The sequence below is a fragment of the Lepisma saccharinum genome, chromosome 12 (genome assembly GCF_977018435.1).
Source record: "Lepisma saccharinum chromosome 12, izLepSacc3.1, whole genome shotgun sequence".
NCBI lineage: Eukaryota > Metazoa > Arthropoda > Insecta > Zygentoma > Lepismatidae > Lepisma > Lepisma saccharinum.
In genome coordinates this window covers 20,970,240-20,985,689 of record NC_139240.1, presented here as the reverse complement: position 1 = coordinate 20,985,689, position 15,450 = coordinate 20,970,240, and the positions used below count along the sequence as shown (strand labels likewise).

The window sequence follows — 15,450 nt, the reverse complement described above, 5'->3', positions numbered from 1 at the left end:
GTGGAAAAAATGTATTTCCTGTAAGTAAATTATTGTCCATACAATATTCAATCATTCTCTCTCCATTGCTATTTTTCACCATTTCTACTGTATGCTTTCCCATACACTCGTCCCCCTTCTCTGATTCATTTCCAATTCTGGCATTCCAGTCTCCCATGATGATCACGTGTCTAGCAAAGTCCTTAGCCTTATTTATAGTATCCTGTATGTTGACATAGAAAATATCTTTTTCACATTCATTTGCATTCTCTGTAGGTGCATAGATCTGAATAAATGATATCTTCTCCTCCATTTTCATATCTACTCTTAATATTCTTGATGTAATTGGTTCCCAATTTACTATTTTCTTTGTACATTCTTCTTCAAATATTATACCTACACGTTCTTTTGCTCTTGCTTTCCTATCTACTCCTGAGAATATTAAGGTATATCAGCATCTCTCCTGATCCTTTCCTTTTGGTCTCGCTTATGCCTAAGATTTTAATCTTGTATTTTTCCATTTCTTCTATTATCTCACATTCTTTCCTGTCAGAGAGGTTATATTCCATGTTCCAATAATCATTTTCCTTTTCTTGCCTTGTAGTTTTCATTTCATCTGTCCGACATCTACCTTATGTGTTCTCTGAATAAAATTAATTTCGACGCCTCGTGGGTTATTAGCCCTACGGTGAGTCTAGCCGAATGAAGGGGCTGCCTTCTTATGGCTTTCCGGCCTGCCAGTTTGGAGGGTTTACTCCCTCGCAGTGTCACAGCCATTCTGTTGCTCCAGCTCCGCCTGTGACTGTCTGGTTCTAGATTCTTTTGGACTGATGTCCTCATCGACTCTAGGCCAGTACTGAAGAGGCTGCTGCCCCTCTTCAGGGATTTTTATCGATTTCCCAGTCTAGATCCACAGTGTTTAGCGAAATCAGGGTCACCTCGAGAAGGATGTGTTCATCGAACACGCACTGTGGTATTGGCAAGGGAGAGGTTATATGTTCACTTCACCTTACCCTGGGTCGCCCCTCGGCACTAACTAATGGTGGTAATTCATTATGAGTATAGTTGCAAAGAGGTTTTGAAATTTGCACAAGATAAAAAAAATACTTGGTTCTGCATTATGAGTGGACAAATACGTATAAGTTAAGACAGTTGTTCCCAAGGTGCCGTGGCTGACTTACAGGGGCGACACGAAATGATCCAATATTTTCACTGAAATGACACTTACTTGTTAGTCTGCACATGGTTTTTAGGCTCACCTGTCCCACTAATGACAATTGTCATCAATCAATGATATGATTGTTCCAAATATATGCTTATTTAGTACTTTTTAAATGTAAAATGTTTCTAAATTTGAAATATCTGTTTATTTCTTTAACTTAAGACAAACAACCAAATACACTGAGCGTTGCAAGTGGCTCAGGTACCGCAGAAAAATCTTGAAACACTAAGGGTACTGTGAAACAAAAAAATTTGGGTACCTCTGGGTTAGGACATGAACTTGAAAATTTGTAATTTTTATTCTGTATTGTTACCTGTATATTATATAAAACGTAAATGAATTATTTTGTTCAGTATTATCCAATCCATGAACATTTGCTGCTGTGCAAAAATGCACAAAATGTGTCGCTACTAAATCTCCCTTAAATTCAATGTCGAAAGCTGGAAATGTCCCTTAAAATCATTGGACGAAAGTTAATCACCCTAACACTAGATATTTGTAAATACATACAGTGAAACGTTGGAAGCGGCTCCGGTGCCCACCCAGCATCGAATGACATGGGTACCTGGGGGAAACCCTGGGGGGTAAAGGCGGTCAGGGGCATGATGATGATCACATCACCCCCACTCACGACCGGATCAAGAAAGTGTGGGGCGTTACCCCCACACCCCCTATACGCCTTCATGGCATGGTGCTAAGCACAGGGGAGCACTTTACCTTTTTTTATACAGTGAAACCTCGATTTTATATCCTGGATTTTACATTTCCCTGCATTACAAGTTTTTTCAGCTTGGTCCCCTGATAAACATAAAATCTAGGTTATACTGTATGTGTGTAGTATGGCTCCATTCTGTGCACTAAAAAGGCAACAATTGCTATTTAAATTCTTTTCTTAAAGGTGGGTGACCAGGGAGCTTCAATGTTTGGTTCCTGCTGCTTCAAGAAGGGAGACATGAAGGTTACCTTGGGAACTGGAACGTTCGTTAACATCAACACTGGGAGGAAGCCTCATGTCTCTGATGCAAGTAGGATATTTGCAATATTTATATTTCCATCGCAGTATGGTTATGTTTGCAAATTGTATCGTTACGTTTGCATGATAATAAACAGTTGTTCCTTATTAGAATAACATCATTAGTTTATTTATGTGTGCATGTAAGTAATTTTCCTGAAGCATGTCTGTTGCATGTCATTTTTTTAATTTCATGAAGTTACCAGTGAATGAAGCCTAGTTCTTCATTGACTACAGACTCAAAGCTTTCGACAACCAATATAATTTTAGTTCAGCAATAATGAATTTTTCTACAAATTATTTAAACATGAAAAAAAAAAGTTTTCTGTGGGTTATAATAATTATTTGTAATTTCGTGAAACAACGATTCATTGATTGACTTGGTTATTTTATGCTGCTTTTCTGCCATTTTGGCTCATTGCTATAATGAGGATGAGTAATGATATGCTGATATTGATGAAAGGATACTCACTCACAAACAACACCCATTCCAATGGAATTTGAACTTGGGACCCCTGATGTCATAGTGCACTGTGTTAATCTCCATCACAAATGTTGATGTGAAACAACAACATATAATGTGTATGTTTGTATTAATGTAAGAAAGAAAGGCTCATCAGCTACTAGAAAGTCTATTGAGATGGTAACGTAAATTTGATACTCAATCAGTTATTGATCCTGAGTCTTAAGAATGTCTTACCAGTTTGCTTCTGGCCTCAACCAAGATTTAAATTCACTACCCAGATATTTGTGAGATGCCCTCAATTTTCACCCAACTTTTCAGTATATTAATAAATTTTAATCCTATATTTGATTCTTGGTTGCTAATGTTACTGTTTGTGCCGGGCAGAATGACATATCTACGTAATAATAACTGTTATCTGATATATATATACAGGGTGTCCAGTAAAGATTGTACCTACAGTCAACTCTCGATACAGCGACCTTTCACAGTTTCCAGGAAAAGGGTCATTATTTCGAAGGGATTGTTATTGGAATTTGAACCAATTTTCATCTTAAACGGAGCTCAAACGGACACAAAGAATCCAAGGAGACGGTGACACCATTTATTCTGCTAGTTATACAACCTGTTATGCACAGGACGTGTGTTGTTAGAACATGAAAACTTTTTCACAAAAAAGGATTTAAAATAACGTTATTTTATTTTAATTGTGCGCAGTCGTTGCTCTTCCACGAAATTCTTACAATTCTAGTTCATGAGAAACCCGTTTGCACTGAGACCTAGGGAAAGGAAAACAATCTTTTCTCGCCTATTGCAAGCGAAACTTGAAGAATCTTGACACCATTCACACTGGCGCCAGCAAAAGTTGGGAGATAATTGGGCAGAATGTATGTTGGAGCATTGTCTGTTACAAGATTAACTGGTAAGATAAGATCTCTCGGGAGAGAGAACTCAACCTTTCTAGGTACCAAAACAAAAAAGTAAAAAAATCGGGGCTGTAAATTTCGTTCTGGTTCGGCTGTGTAAAATACTTCGTAAAAAAAAGTCATGTTTACTTTGATTCAACAAACTTCATATTGATAAAAAAAGTAAAAGGTAAAGTGCTCCCCTGTGCTTAGCACGACGCCATGAAGGCGTATAGGGTGTGTGCGGGTAACGCCCCACACTTTCTTGATCCGGTCGTGAGTGGGGGTGATGTGATCAGCATCACGCCCCTGACCGCCTTTACCCCCCAGGGTTTCCCCAAGGTACCCATGTTATTCGACGCTGGGTGGGCGCCGGGGCCGCTTCCATCGTTAGAAAAGTTCCCGGATTTGAACCGGCCGGGGATCGAACCCGGGACTTTGAGCATAGTAGTCAGACGCGTTACCGACTGAGCCACCGGGCCACTTCATATTCATCCTCTTCCCTTATTCCATTGAGCAGTCCAAACTCTTCCTCGACTTGCATTGTAGTCCAGCCTGAAAAAGGATACAAGCAACTTGCGATCTATTTGCACCCAATGCGTTCTAGGACACATTAAACAACATCGCACTCGATTATCATTCGGGTTTGGAATTAGTCCCAATTGACCAATCAGCATAAAATGAACTCAAAACAAGCTTTATGAAACCTGCGCATTTTCAGATATCAAAATGTGAGATTGTTATTTACTCTCACATTAATCGACGATTTAATGTTTGATTTAGGAGTATTCTCGATGTCCGCTCCTCCAAACGTTTTCCCCTTAAATAATGTTTCTTTAAATCAGACTCGGCATTCATTCCTACATTTAGCTTTTTTTCCTTCTTGCACATGAATGGTTCTGAAGAAAAGCGGTGATTATATTGTGTGCATTTCCTTCCAACTCTGCTCTGAGTGTTCAGGAAATTTATTCGTGTGTCAAATGCAAAATGAAATTTACAGTTTTGCTTATCAGAATGTGCAGAACATAAAGTTGTTTTTATTTTCTGGAGATCGAATTTCGTTATCTTCAAATCGAAACAGCTTTGCGAGATTCAAAACAATGACTTTTCCTTCATGCTGGTTGTTATCGGCAAGGGACAGCTTTGCAGACGCTAGACTAAACACTGGTGCCACCTGCAGCGTAAAAACAAGGAGACTGGCTGGAAGTTCGAGCAACAGGTGGTCGATGAGAAAATCCTCAGCATTTCAAAGATAACGCAACTGTTGAAGGCGGAACTTTTATCAACAGTGTGAAGAAGAAAGAAATGCCCCTTGCTTTACATTATACCATGCAACAGACAATAATTTGGGCAAGATTTCCTATGCAGACAACCAGTGGCGAAGCGTGGTGTCGCTGGAAGGGTAGGCACAAGCGTGTGAGTTCGTGTCGTTATGGGTGCGACTTTTTTAAAATATAAAAAGTATAACCTTTAAAGTTATTTTTGAAAATGCAACAACATATCCTTGCATCTATCAACGTACCTCAACTTAACTCGTAAATTGTATTTCTTGATTTTATTGTAAATTGGTGCTTTAGATGTCATTCGAGTGGCAGTCCTCAATGTTCCGATGCCCCTTCTTTCTTCCTGTGCCCGGTAATAGGCTTTTATGCTTGTTTTTGTAGCATTCCAGAGTAATACAGGTCATTATTCCCCTTGGTCACTTCACACTCACAACAATGAAATCTGACCCCTGTGGCAGGGTGGTTTAGCATGTTGCGCTATGATGCCAGGGATCCTGAGTTCGAATCTTGGCCTGGGCATGAATATTTCTGAGTGTCCATCCGTCAATTTCATCATATCAACACACTTAGACAAAAGTGGCACAAAAAGCAAAGTAAAAAAAAATCAAAGAACAATAAAAAAAATAAATGAACGAAAAGAAAAAAAACAAGATAAAATATAACAAAAAAAACAATGCAACAGGAGTAAATTGAGAAACCAACGAAAATGCAGAGTACTGGGATAGAAACATTTTTCGCCCTTGGAACAAGTTGTCTTTGCCATTCTACCCTCACCTTACCTTTCCCCTCGTTGCATATCCTGCACTGGACAAGAAACAGATGTGAAGCCCAGTTTGTAGTATGTCTAGTGTTGCCAACCCCCCAATCAGGAAAAGTGTGCTGATTAAACTCTTAAATTTTGCTAAATGCAACTAAATTCTGCTCAGATGACTTATGTCTTAAGTTCATTTTATGCATCTATTTTAGGGGCAGTTGTGATGTGAACATGCATTGTTGATTAATTAGACAATATTGATAATTTCCCCCCTTGAATTAATTACAATGGTTTAACCAATATAATTGGTTCAATCGCTTGAAAAAGTTTGAGAAAATTTGACGACTACAAAAGGCGGGGGCAACTTTCTAGCAATTTCCTTCAATAAAATGTTCCTCTTGAGCTAAGTAAGGAAAGATAAAGAAATGATGAAAAGAAGATGGTGGACCAGATGTGGCTGGATTGGCATGCTACCTTTTGTTTGAAACAAATAAGATCTGCGATTTTTTCTAAATTTATTTTTTCAAAATATATTTTCTAAATTCAATTTATCTGTCTCCCAGGGGCGCATGTTTATAGATGATGCTATATGTTACCATTATCCCAAACCCAGGGTGCTAGGTGCCAACAAAGTTCAAATTGAACTACGTTTAGCACAATTATGCTAGGGTTGGCATCACTGCATGAGGCCGGACTCACTGTGCCCATTTCAGGCGAATGTGCCCTTGAAATTATGCTTTCCCGCATGAATCACATGGAATGTTATGGGACCAGTTGAGGCCCTCGGAGAAGTGGCTCGTGTGACGATAGAGCCTCTAGCAGGGATGGAAATTTGTGGAAATTATCGTAAGGCCTAGAATTTCAGTTTCCTTGTATTAATTGACCCATTTTAGACGTAATTCGATATATTTTGATAGGGTTACTGTTTAGTTTAGTTTATAAGCAGATTTATGTATAAAAGGAATTTTATATTTTTTTTTTCAAAGAAAGTAACAGGGGTCCACTTCCACCCTCGCCTATAATTGCCTAAAATATGCACACACGAACAAGAAAATCGTGGCTTAAACAATCGGCACTCGCCAACGGAACGCTTTTTTGCAAACATTATGACATCAGCACAGTTAGGAAAACATATGAAATGGGAAACAGGAGTTATGATGCACGTAAGATCAAAGTAAACTTTTGCGGAAACCTGGATGACAACGCATTAAGTGGGTTGACGATCTTAAGTTGGCCTATGTGGCTTCGATTATCTTGTAACAGTTTCGCTTTTTTATGAAGTGTTACGGGGAACAAAGAACACTTTTTCAATGAAAGTGGTGACCGGAAGTTGTCGGCTACAAGGCCAAAAGTTGCTCACTCACGGGAACCTGCTGAACTCAAGGTCAGAGATGGGCGAGACTTCCAGGTGCCACGCGTCTGCAATTCCAGCAGTCATTTCGGACTGCTCCCCCCCCCCCCCTGCAAGTTTGTGAGTAGCTCTTAGGACAAGAGGAAACAAGTCAAGGTCGATTTAAAATAACATCCAAGCACATTCGATCTTCTCTTCTGAGGTATCCAAGAGCAAGCGAAATCACAATGACAAAACAAGCCTGGTACGTTGGTTAGTGGCTGTCGGGTGCAGGGTAACATTGGTGCGCTTGCGGAGGGCAGGGCAGAGGTCAAGTGCTATTGGATACTGCTCAAGTGTGGTGTGGTGGTGTCTATTTTTAGATCAGATGCACTTGCGAGGGGTAGAGCGCTTGTGAAGAGAATTAGTGTGAATAAAACTAGTGCAAAAATCTTATTTTTTGGCCAATTTCCTTCAATTTTTCAACTTTTTTCCGAATTTTTCACGGTTCTCTGGAAGAGGGTCGTTACTTTGAGAGGGTCGTTATATCTGGGGTCGTAGAATCGAGAGCCAACTGTATTTCTTTCTTTTTGTTCTACATTGGCTGACAAAAAAGTTAAGTTGGACGTGAATGAAACTACATATGCTGAAAGTCCATGTACCTTTATTGAACTGATTACAATATAGGATGCAAGAGTTAAGGCCGTTGGCAGTTACAGGTGGAATGGTGGCGCCAGGTCAGTAGGGTGTCGCACCCCCTCTGGCCGCATTGCATGCCCTTATGCGGTTTGGAATAGTGTCAAACAGCCTTTAAATCCTCTCCTGAGGCACATTCGTCCACAGGTGTTGCAGCTGTCCCTCCAGATCCCGCAGGTTGGCAATAGGACAATGTCATCCAACACATGTTTAATGATAAAGAGGTCTGGGGATTGTGCTGGCCACGGGAGGACCTCAACATGCTCTAGGCAGTCCATAGACACATGGGCTGTATGTGGGCGTGCATTATCTTGTTGGAACACTGTCCCAGGGTGCTGTGCCATAAGGGGTAGGACGTGTGGACGCAGAATGTCTGTAACGTATCGCCGTGCGGTCAAAGTCTGCCAAAGCACTATTAGAGGTGACCTGAACGCATATCGAATTGCTCCCCACACCATGATGCCAGGGGTCACACCTGTGTGTCTCTCCACAATGTAGGCAGGATGTGCCCTCTGCCCTCGATGCCGCCACACCCGCACACGATGGTCATGGGAGGTCATGGAGAAGCAGGACTCATCACTGAACATGATGCGATGCCATTCACCCTCTGTCCATGCCTCCCGAGCACGGCACCACATCAACCGCAGGCTTCGGTATTGTGGTGTCAACGGCAACCGGCGCATAGGGCGGTAGGACCCGAATCCGGCTAATGCGAGTCATCGAGACACTGTGCGGGAACTCACAGGATGTTGTGGAGTGTCCAGTACATGTTCTCGGATGACGTGTGCCGAAGATGTGGGATCCCGCACTACTTGGAGCGCCATACGACGGTCCTCCCTCGGGGTGGTGTTTCTTGGTTGACCTGAACCTGCACGACGTGCATGGGTGCCCTCATGTCCCCATTGATTCCAACGTCGGGCCACTGTGACATCTGAATGGCTCACATGCCTGGCAATTGCCCGATACAACCAACCCGCCTCATGCAGTCCCACAATGCAGCCTCTGTCAAATCCTGTCAATTGCTGGATCGGCTGTCTAGCGCGTCTGCGAAACATCGCCGGTGCTTCGTTTTCGTCTCTGAACTTCGTGCTGCAATGTCTGACTCACAGCAGGTGACTGGTCCCACCTTATCAGCAACAGGAGGTGACGTCACAAATGCCCTCTGGTGGGCGTTCTACACATTACAGATCCTTGTACATCTAATCATTTACTCACACATCAATGGTATGCATGTATACCGAAATGGGGTAATCTTCGACCACTCCTTCTGGGTGCTTCACTTTTTTTGTCAGCCAGTGTATGTGACCAGTGTGGAGAGACATGTAACAAACACTGATTTCAACTAGACTGCAGACGTTTCACTTGAAATACCCACCATCCACATGCAAACTTTTTGTGTAAAAATGGTGCTGACCAAACAACAGAAAGGGTTTTGTGTTGTAGCATATGTGAAAACTATGTCTGTAATCACAGTTCAGGGCAGTTTTGGCATCAGCTTGGGTTTGATCCACATGATAAGGACTCCATTAAGAATTGGTAGAGATTCCTGGAGAAAAGTTGCCTGTACAAAGGCAAAAGTCGTCCTTCATTGGTGGAGGCAGTGGATAGAGTTCAGCAAGTCTTCCAGCACAGTCTCAGGAACTCGGTCGAAAAGCGAGCCGGGAGTTGATAATGCCTCTCTCTACAGTATGGGATGTGCTTTATAAGCATTTGCAACTGAAGGCTTCCAAGGTGCAACTTGTACAGGCACTCACCGAACCAGACAAAGCACTTTGCTCAGTTTTCAGTGTGAACATGGAGGAATGACTACTCCGCCATGGAGCTTGCCTGAAACTTGTCACATATGTTAACAAAACTTGTAGAGATTATCTTCCTTTGTCGTAGAAAGTATGTTCATGTAGCTGAGAATAAATGTTTTGAAAAAAGTACACTCTTTTCTGGACACGCTGTATGTACAGGGAGGTTATTTCAGTCGTTTACCGTCAGACCGTCGGCCACCGAGCGCCCCCTTCATGCAACAGTTCCCGGCAAATTGACTTGCAGGAAGTCCGTAACAGAAACCGCTTGCTTTGTAATGTTTCCACTTTTCATAATTACAGTTACAATTACAATTGCAATAAGCACGTACCTTGTTGCAAGGATGCTGGAAAAGGTGTCCTCCCAAATACAAATATTTCTGGCACCTTATTTCTGACATCTAATCTTAGATTAGACATCGCTACTTTATCTTCAGTTGTCGCGACAGCGCCGGCAGCTTATCGGGGGTCGGGTGAGTTGTCAGCCGCGAGAGGGTGCTTCATACTGAACGAACGCGACACCTGTCGCCAGTGATGCCAACCGTAGGGACATCTCCCTACGCATAGGGACTTTTCACTATATTTCGCCCCGCGTAGGGACAGATTTTACCAAATAAGGGAAAACGTAGGGACTTTTTTCAATCTTGGAAAACAACATTCTATTGTGCAAAGGTGCAAAGCTTACTCGCCAGTCAGTTGCACTTTCTTCATGCTCGGTTTGGAATGAATAGATTAGTTTATCTGGATACTTTAGCGAGGAGGAGAAAAAAGAACTAACCAACAAATCTGCATCAGAATTTTGAAACATGTTATCGGTTACCAAGAACTTTCAAGGCAAGTTCTTTTTTTAAAACATTTCCACTCTCGCGAAAATAGTGCTAACATTCCAACATTCTAACGCGGAAACGGAAAGAATATTTTCAATGTTAAGTGATACAACAATAAAAAAGAGAAATAAAATGGGACCAGAATTGTTCAAGACTGCAGGAAATACAGCATTACCAACCAACATCAACCTCTTCACAGCAGCGGCATGTATGACTTCAAATAACATAATCAACATTAAACGACTCAACGTTATTCAGTAGGGGTGTGCGGGATCCCTAAAAGTCAGGACCGGGATCGGGAATAAAAATTCCCATCCCGATCCCGACTTTTCGGGATCCCAAGCAGTCGGGAAATACCGAATGGTCACTTTAAAAAGTCGTTAATTCTCGACGTTTTCTGCATTGTAAGTTTCTGGAACTTATCGGAAATTGTAAGTTTTTATTCTAGAAATGCAAAAACAATCACTTAAAGTGAAAAGCAAATTTTTTCATCCCGAATGTCGGGATTTACAAAACTTCCCGTCCCGACCCAAAAAATTCTGTCCCGCACACCCCTATTATTCATTAAGGCAAGAATTTACAATACCGGACCATTCTGTAATTTCTATGCTACGTCTTATAGTCACGAAATAATTAGTCGTGATGATTTATCTCAAGTTAACATGTTGGGGTGTGGTGAAAAAATTGTTCATTAACGTGTAGAAGTTGTAAAATAAGCTTTTCAATTCTCGCAATGATTCTCAGTATACAAGTATGGTAGCCATATTTGTTGATATGAACAATTGACGACGTTCGTAATTAGTTACGCTGTCTACAGCATTGCCACACTGTTGATTTCATACTTGGAGAGCATGGATCGTGTAAGAATGGCGGAAGAGAACAGTAAAAATGTTGTTAATGTTGTACAGATTGTTAGGTGGAGTGTGCAGGAGGATGGCCGTGGGCTAATTAATAAACTTATATTGCCCAAAGAAGGTGCTTACATGTGACAGCGACAATCACGATGTAGAAGAACATGTGGAGTGTGGACTGATTTGCTTACAGGTAAGTTTGGCAATAGTGAATCGATCGTAAAATTGCAGGATACAAAAATGGCGTCTTCGATGATGACGTTTGCTGTTAAAGTGCTACGAAAATAAGATTTTTTTATGGGTTCGTACTCACAATTAGCGCAAAACCATTCACGGATAGCCCCACTGACCATTCAGGTAAGGTTAGGTTAGGATAGGATAGGCAAACATAGTTAAACTTTGGGGTCGTAGTAATATCAGGAATGTATATTTCGTTTTTTAAGTATTGGAAACACAAAATCTTCCAGTAAATAATGAGCAATCGTGCCGATCGGGGACCACTCAATTTAACTTATTTTGCAATTTCTTTACGTGACCCCCAAATTTTAATCAAATTCGTGATTAGGAGGCCTCAATTAGTGAGTATGCGAAATATTACAAAAAATGGGGAGGGGTCCTGTATTGTAAATTTGCCCCTTCATTAATTGTGGAAGCACCGAGCAGAAAGATTTGCAGAGAGAGGAAGATCGTAAGTAAATGTGTATATTTTATCTTCTGTTTTGCATGCTCATGAGGTGTTGTTTTTTTTAGTCGGTTTACTTGGCGTAGGGACATTTGGTCAGTTGTAGGGACATTGCCGAAAAATGGTTGGCAACACTGTCGGCTACCAGACGTAGTTAGTGTACCGTACCCTCATGCACACTTCTGTTTGCATTTATCAGTACGCGTGTTTTTTATACTGTGTTATTGAGTTAGTGCTATTCAGTGCTAGTGCTTTATTGTGTGTTAATTGTTATACATTCATTAGTTATGCTGCCAAACAAATATAGTCTTGAACAAAGAGTTTAACATCTCTTATAACACAGGAGGTTAGTGATCATCATTATTATTACTTTTAAATATCATTTTACGCTTTCGGTTTGCTTTATGCGCCGGGATGCTGTCTTCCCTTTCTGTCAACTGAGGATAAAGTAGCAATGTCTAATCTAAGATTAGATGTCAGAAATAAGGTGCCAGAAATATTTGTATTTGGGAGGACATCTTTTCCAGCATCCTTGCGACAAGGTACGTGCTTATTTCAATTGTAATTGTAACTGTAATTGTGAAAAGTGGAAACATTACAAAGCAAGCGGTTTCTGTTACGGACTTCCTGCAAGTCAATTTGCCGGGAACTGTTGCATGAAGGGGGTGCTCGGCAGCCGACGGTCTGACGGTAAAGGACTGAAATAACCTCTCTGTACATTATTTAACAGAGCTCACACAACCAAACGATTACCACTTGCACTGTTGGAATGAACAATCCCCAGCTGGAGCTTCAGCATTTCAGTCAGCATTGTGAGGACAATTAGGAAGCTACTTGAAGGAATAGTAGCGGATTCCAGTTTCGAAAGCTAGAAAAAGCCACTTGGCAGAAATTGTTCCTCAAAGAATTGTTGCACCACGGAGTTGACAGTTTTAGTATAATTTAACATTCTCTCTCATCCAATACATGAGTAAACCTGACTGACACAGCTTGTATTTTTGTATCATAGAATGTTAGTGTGCTTTACTATTATTAAGTCAATGGTCCTTCAAATGTGATTGGATGGAGCAATCATTTATATTAAAACGAATTGAAAACCTATGCTGGTTTAGAGTTGTGAATCAGGGTAAAAATATTATATGGAATGGCAAATAGGAAAGTGATTGAGCTTGTGTTGTACAATTGGAGAATGATGCCAAATTCTTTTGTCATATTCTGTGTATTTCACTGGCCCAAGTTGAAAGTCGACAAGCTGCGAACTGCCTGACCAGTGTATCACATCACAGCAAAGTGTCCCAAGAATTGTGTGGTCTTTCTTCTTTCCCTTTTCCCCTCCCATGCAATAAACAGGGACATTGAATTGACATGGGGGCTCAACTACTATTTGCTGGATTTTTTCACACTTGAAACCACTTTTCTAGTTGCTGGTCCCTGTAATGAGCTATCAGTGACTGAGTGCATTCTCCATGACAGGTTGTAATTTTTATACTCTTTTGCAGGCTTGTATCCGGTGATAGCATGGAAGAGGGGTGAAGATTTGGTTTATGTTGCCGAGGGATGTGCCAGTGATACAGGCACCATAATAGACTGGGCAAAATCACTAGGTAGGAAATAAAACCTTTGAATACGTGTATGAAAGTAAGTTACATGTGAATGTTTAGGATATTTTAAATTTATATATTTATATCTGAACCTTACAGATGCATGAGGGCACATATAGGGGGATGTGGAGATAGGACCCTACACATTCTTGGTCTTGGCCATTTTTGGAGGCAAATCTTTACCCCTCCCCCAAAGGCTAGATGAACCCCAGAGCTGCTTTATGCAGTAACAAGATCAGAAAAATTCCAACCTTAGATTGCCTACCCCAGGAATCGAAACCAGGTGTTCCACATGGCAGTCAGATGCTCTACTCGCTAGACCACTGCTGCCCCTTTGACAAGGAAAAGAGCACTATTTTTGTGATTCAACATACTTATACCCAGACCTTCACACTGGTTATAATTGGAACTACTTCTGTTTCAAGTTGTTACAAAGGAACTTACTGAAAAGTTGAAGACCAGGCCTTGAAATGTAGATTCGTATTTTTCTTGTTCCACTTCTTCCACTTTTCACGAATGGTGACAATGAGGACGAATGATGATTAGATTTCAGCTGGGCTGATACTGGTATACAAAAACAATGTAATGTTTCAACTCTGTATCAGGAAAATTATATATACCCTGGACCGTGTGCGACATTTTTTCATTTCAATTTGTTTCTTAGACCGAAACATTGAATGTATAGTGTTTTTTTTATGTGAATAAAACTGCCTTAGTCAGCAGATTTAGTATTTTTGTGACATGGAAACAAGGCTTAATTTTATTATCATTGGTATATAAATATTGGACAATACTAATGCTATTAGTATCGAAAAGTATCAGTTCGAAGGTATTCACTAATATCTAACAATACGTTTTCTGAACTCTGGGTATCTTGCAGGGTCTGCAAAATTCCTTGGAACACTTTTGCAGAGTATATATCCTAAAAATAATGCACTATATACAATTGTCATTAATTTTCATATACATTCTGTAACATATGTGGATATTTTAATTTCATCAGAACTGGTTTAATATTTATTTATCTCGCATGAGAACTCATGAATACTGATTTTACATTTTCTTGCATTATATGCTGACCTCCACGGCAGTCTCACAATGAACACCTATGCCCAGGCCAGGATTCAAACCCGGGACCCCTGGCATCATAGCATGCTGTGCTAAGCACTCAACCATGAAGATTGGCTGTAGTGCCAATGCAGATATAGTAGTTAAAATATGTTTCCTGTTTTGACTGGAGCCAATTATTTCATATCTCCATTCTGTATAAAGTTATAATAGATTGAAACACTAAAGTGTATTTATATGTGGGTGAAAATCTCCATAAAGATCTTTTGAACATTTTATGTAGACTATGCTCAACACTATTGCAGATGATAAAAAAAACATTGTCATTTTCTCGCTAGGTCTGTATTCTGAACCGTCGGATTCATCAGCCATGGCAGAGTCTGTGCGAACTTCAGGGGGTGTGTACTTTGTCCCAGCATTCAGTGGGCTTCAGGTACGTACCTAGCAATGTGAAATTCTGATTGGACTTCTATCAATGTTACACTAGTTGAATGCAGAGTTCTGATAAATAATATACTAGTTTAGAATGTCATTATTGATGGTGTTGGACTTACCTTTTAAAAATTTAAAAAATGCAACACTAATGTGTTACATGTATCTATGTTCATGTTAAAATGTTCTCATAACCACTTCTTGTAGATGCTAAATAATATAATACAGTTATTTTTAGTGGTTTTTATTTTCCTGCAATGTTTCATCCTGGTTTCCCAGAACTTTTTCAAGCTTACACCAAGATACACATTAACACCACAACCTCTCACTCTTCTGTGAGAAGTGTAGAGTGACTAGCCATGTGAAGTTGTGTTGTTGTATGTGTATCTTGGTGTAAGCTTGAAAAAGTTCTGGGAAACCAGGATGAAACATTGCAGGAAAAATAAAAACCACTAAAAATAAATGTATTATATTATTTTGCATGTGCTACATAGGAAATGTAGAGGTAGGACTCCACACATTCTCTGTCTAGTGGAGGTGATATGATCA

The 15,450-nt window shown here is 40.4% G+C and overlaps 1 protein-coding gene across 5 annotated transcripts in view; it reads left to right on the top strand.

Annotated features, from left to right (window-relative positions):
* Positions 1–15,450, top strand: part of LOC145996596 (glycerol kinase 5-like) — an 81,474-nt gene that overhangs the window by 37,313 nt on the left and 28,711 nt on the right. For all 5 annotated transcript variants that reach the window (XM_083133153.1, XM_083133155.1, XM_083133157.1 and 2 more), the window contains 3 exons: positions 2,100–2,226; positions 13,300–13,404; positions 14,808–14,902. In XM_083133153.1, the coding sequence (XP_082989279.1) occupies positions 2,100–2,226; positions 13,300–13,404; positions 14,808–14,902 (327 nt within the window). The remainder of the gene's footprint in view (positions 1–2,099; positions 2,227–13,299; positions 13,405–14,807; positions 14,903–15,450) is intronic.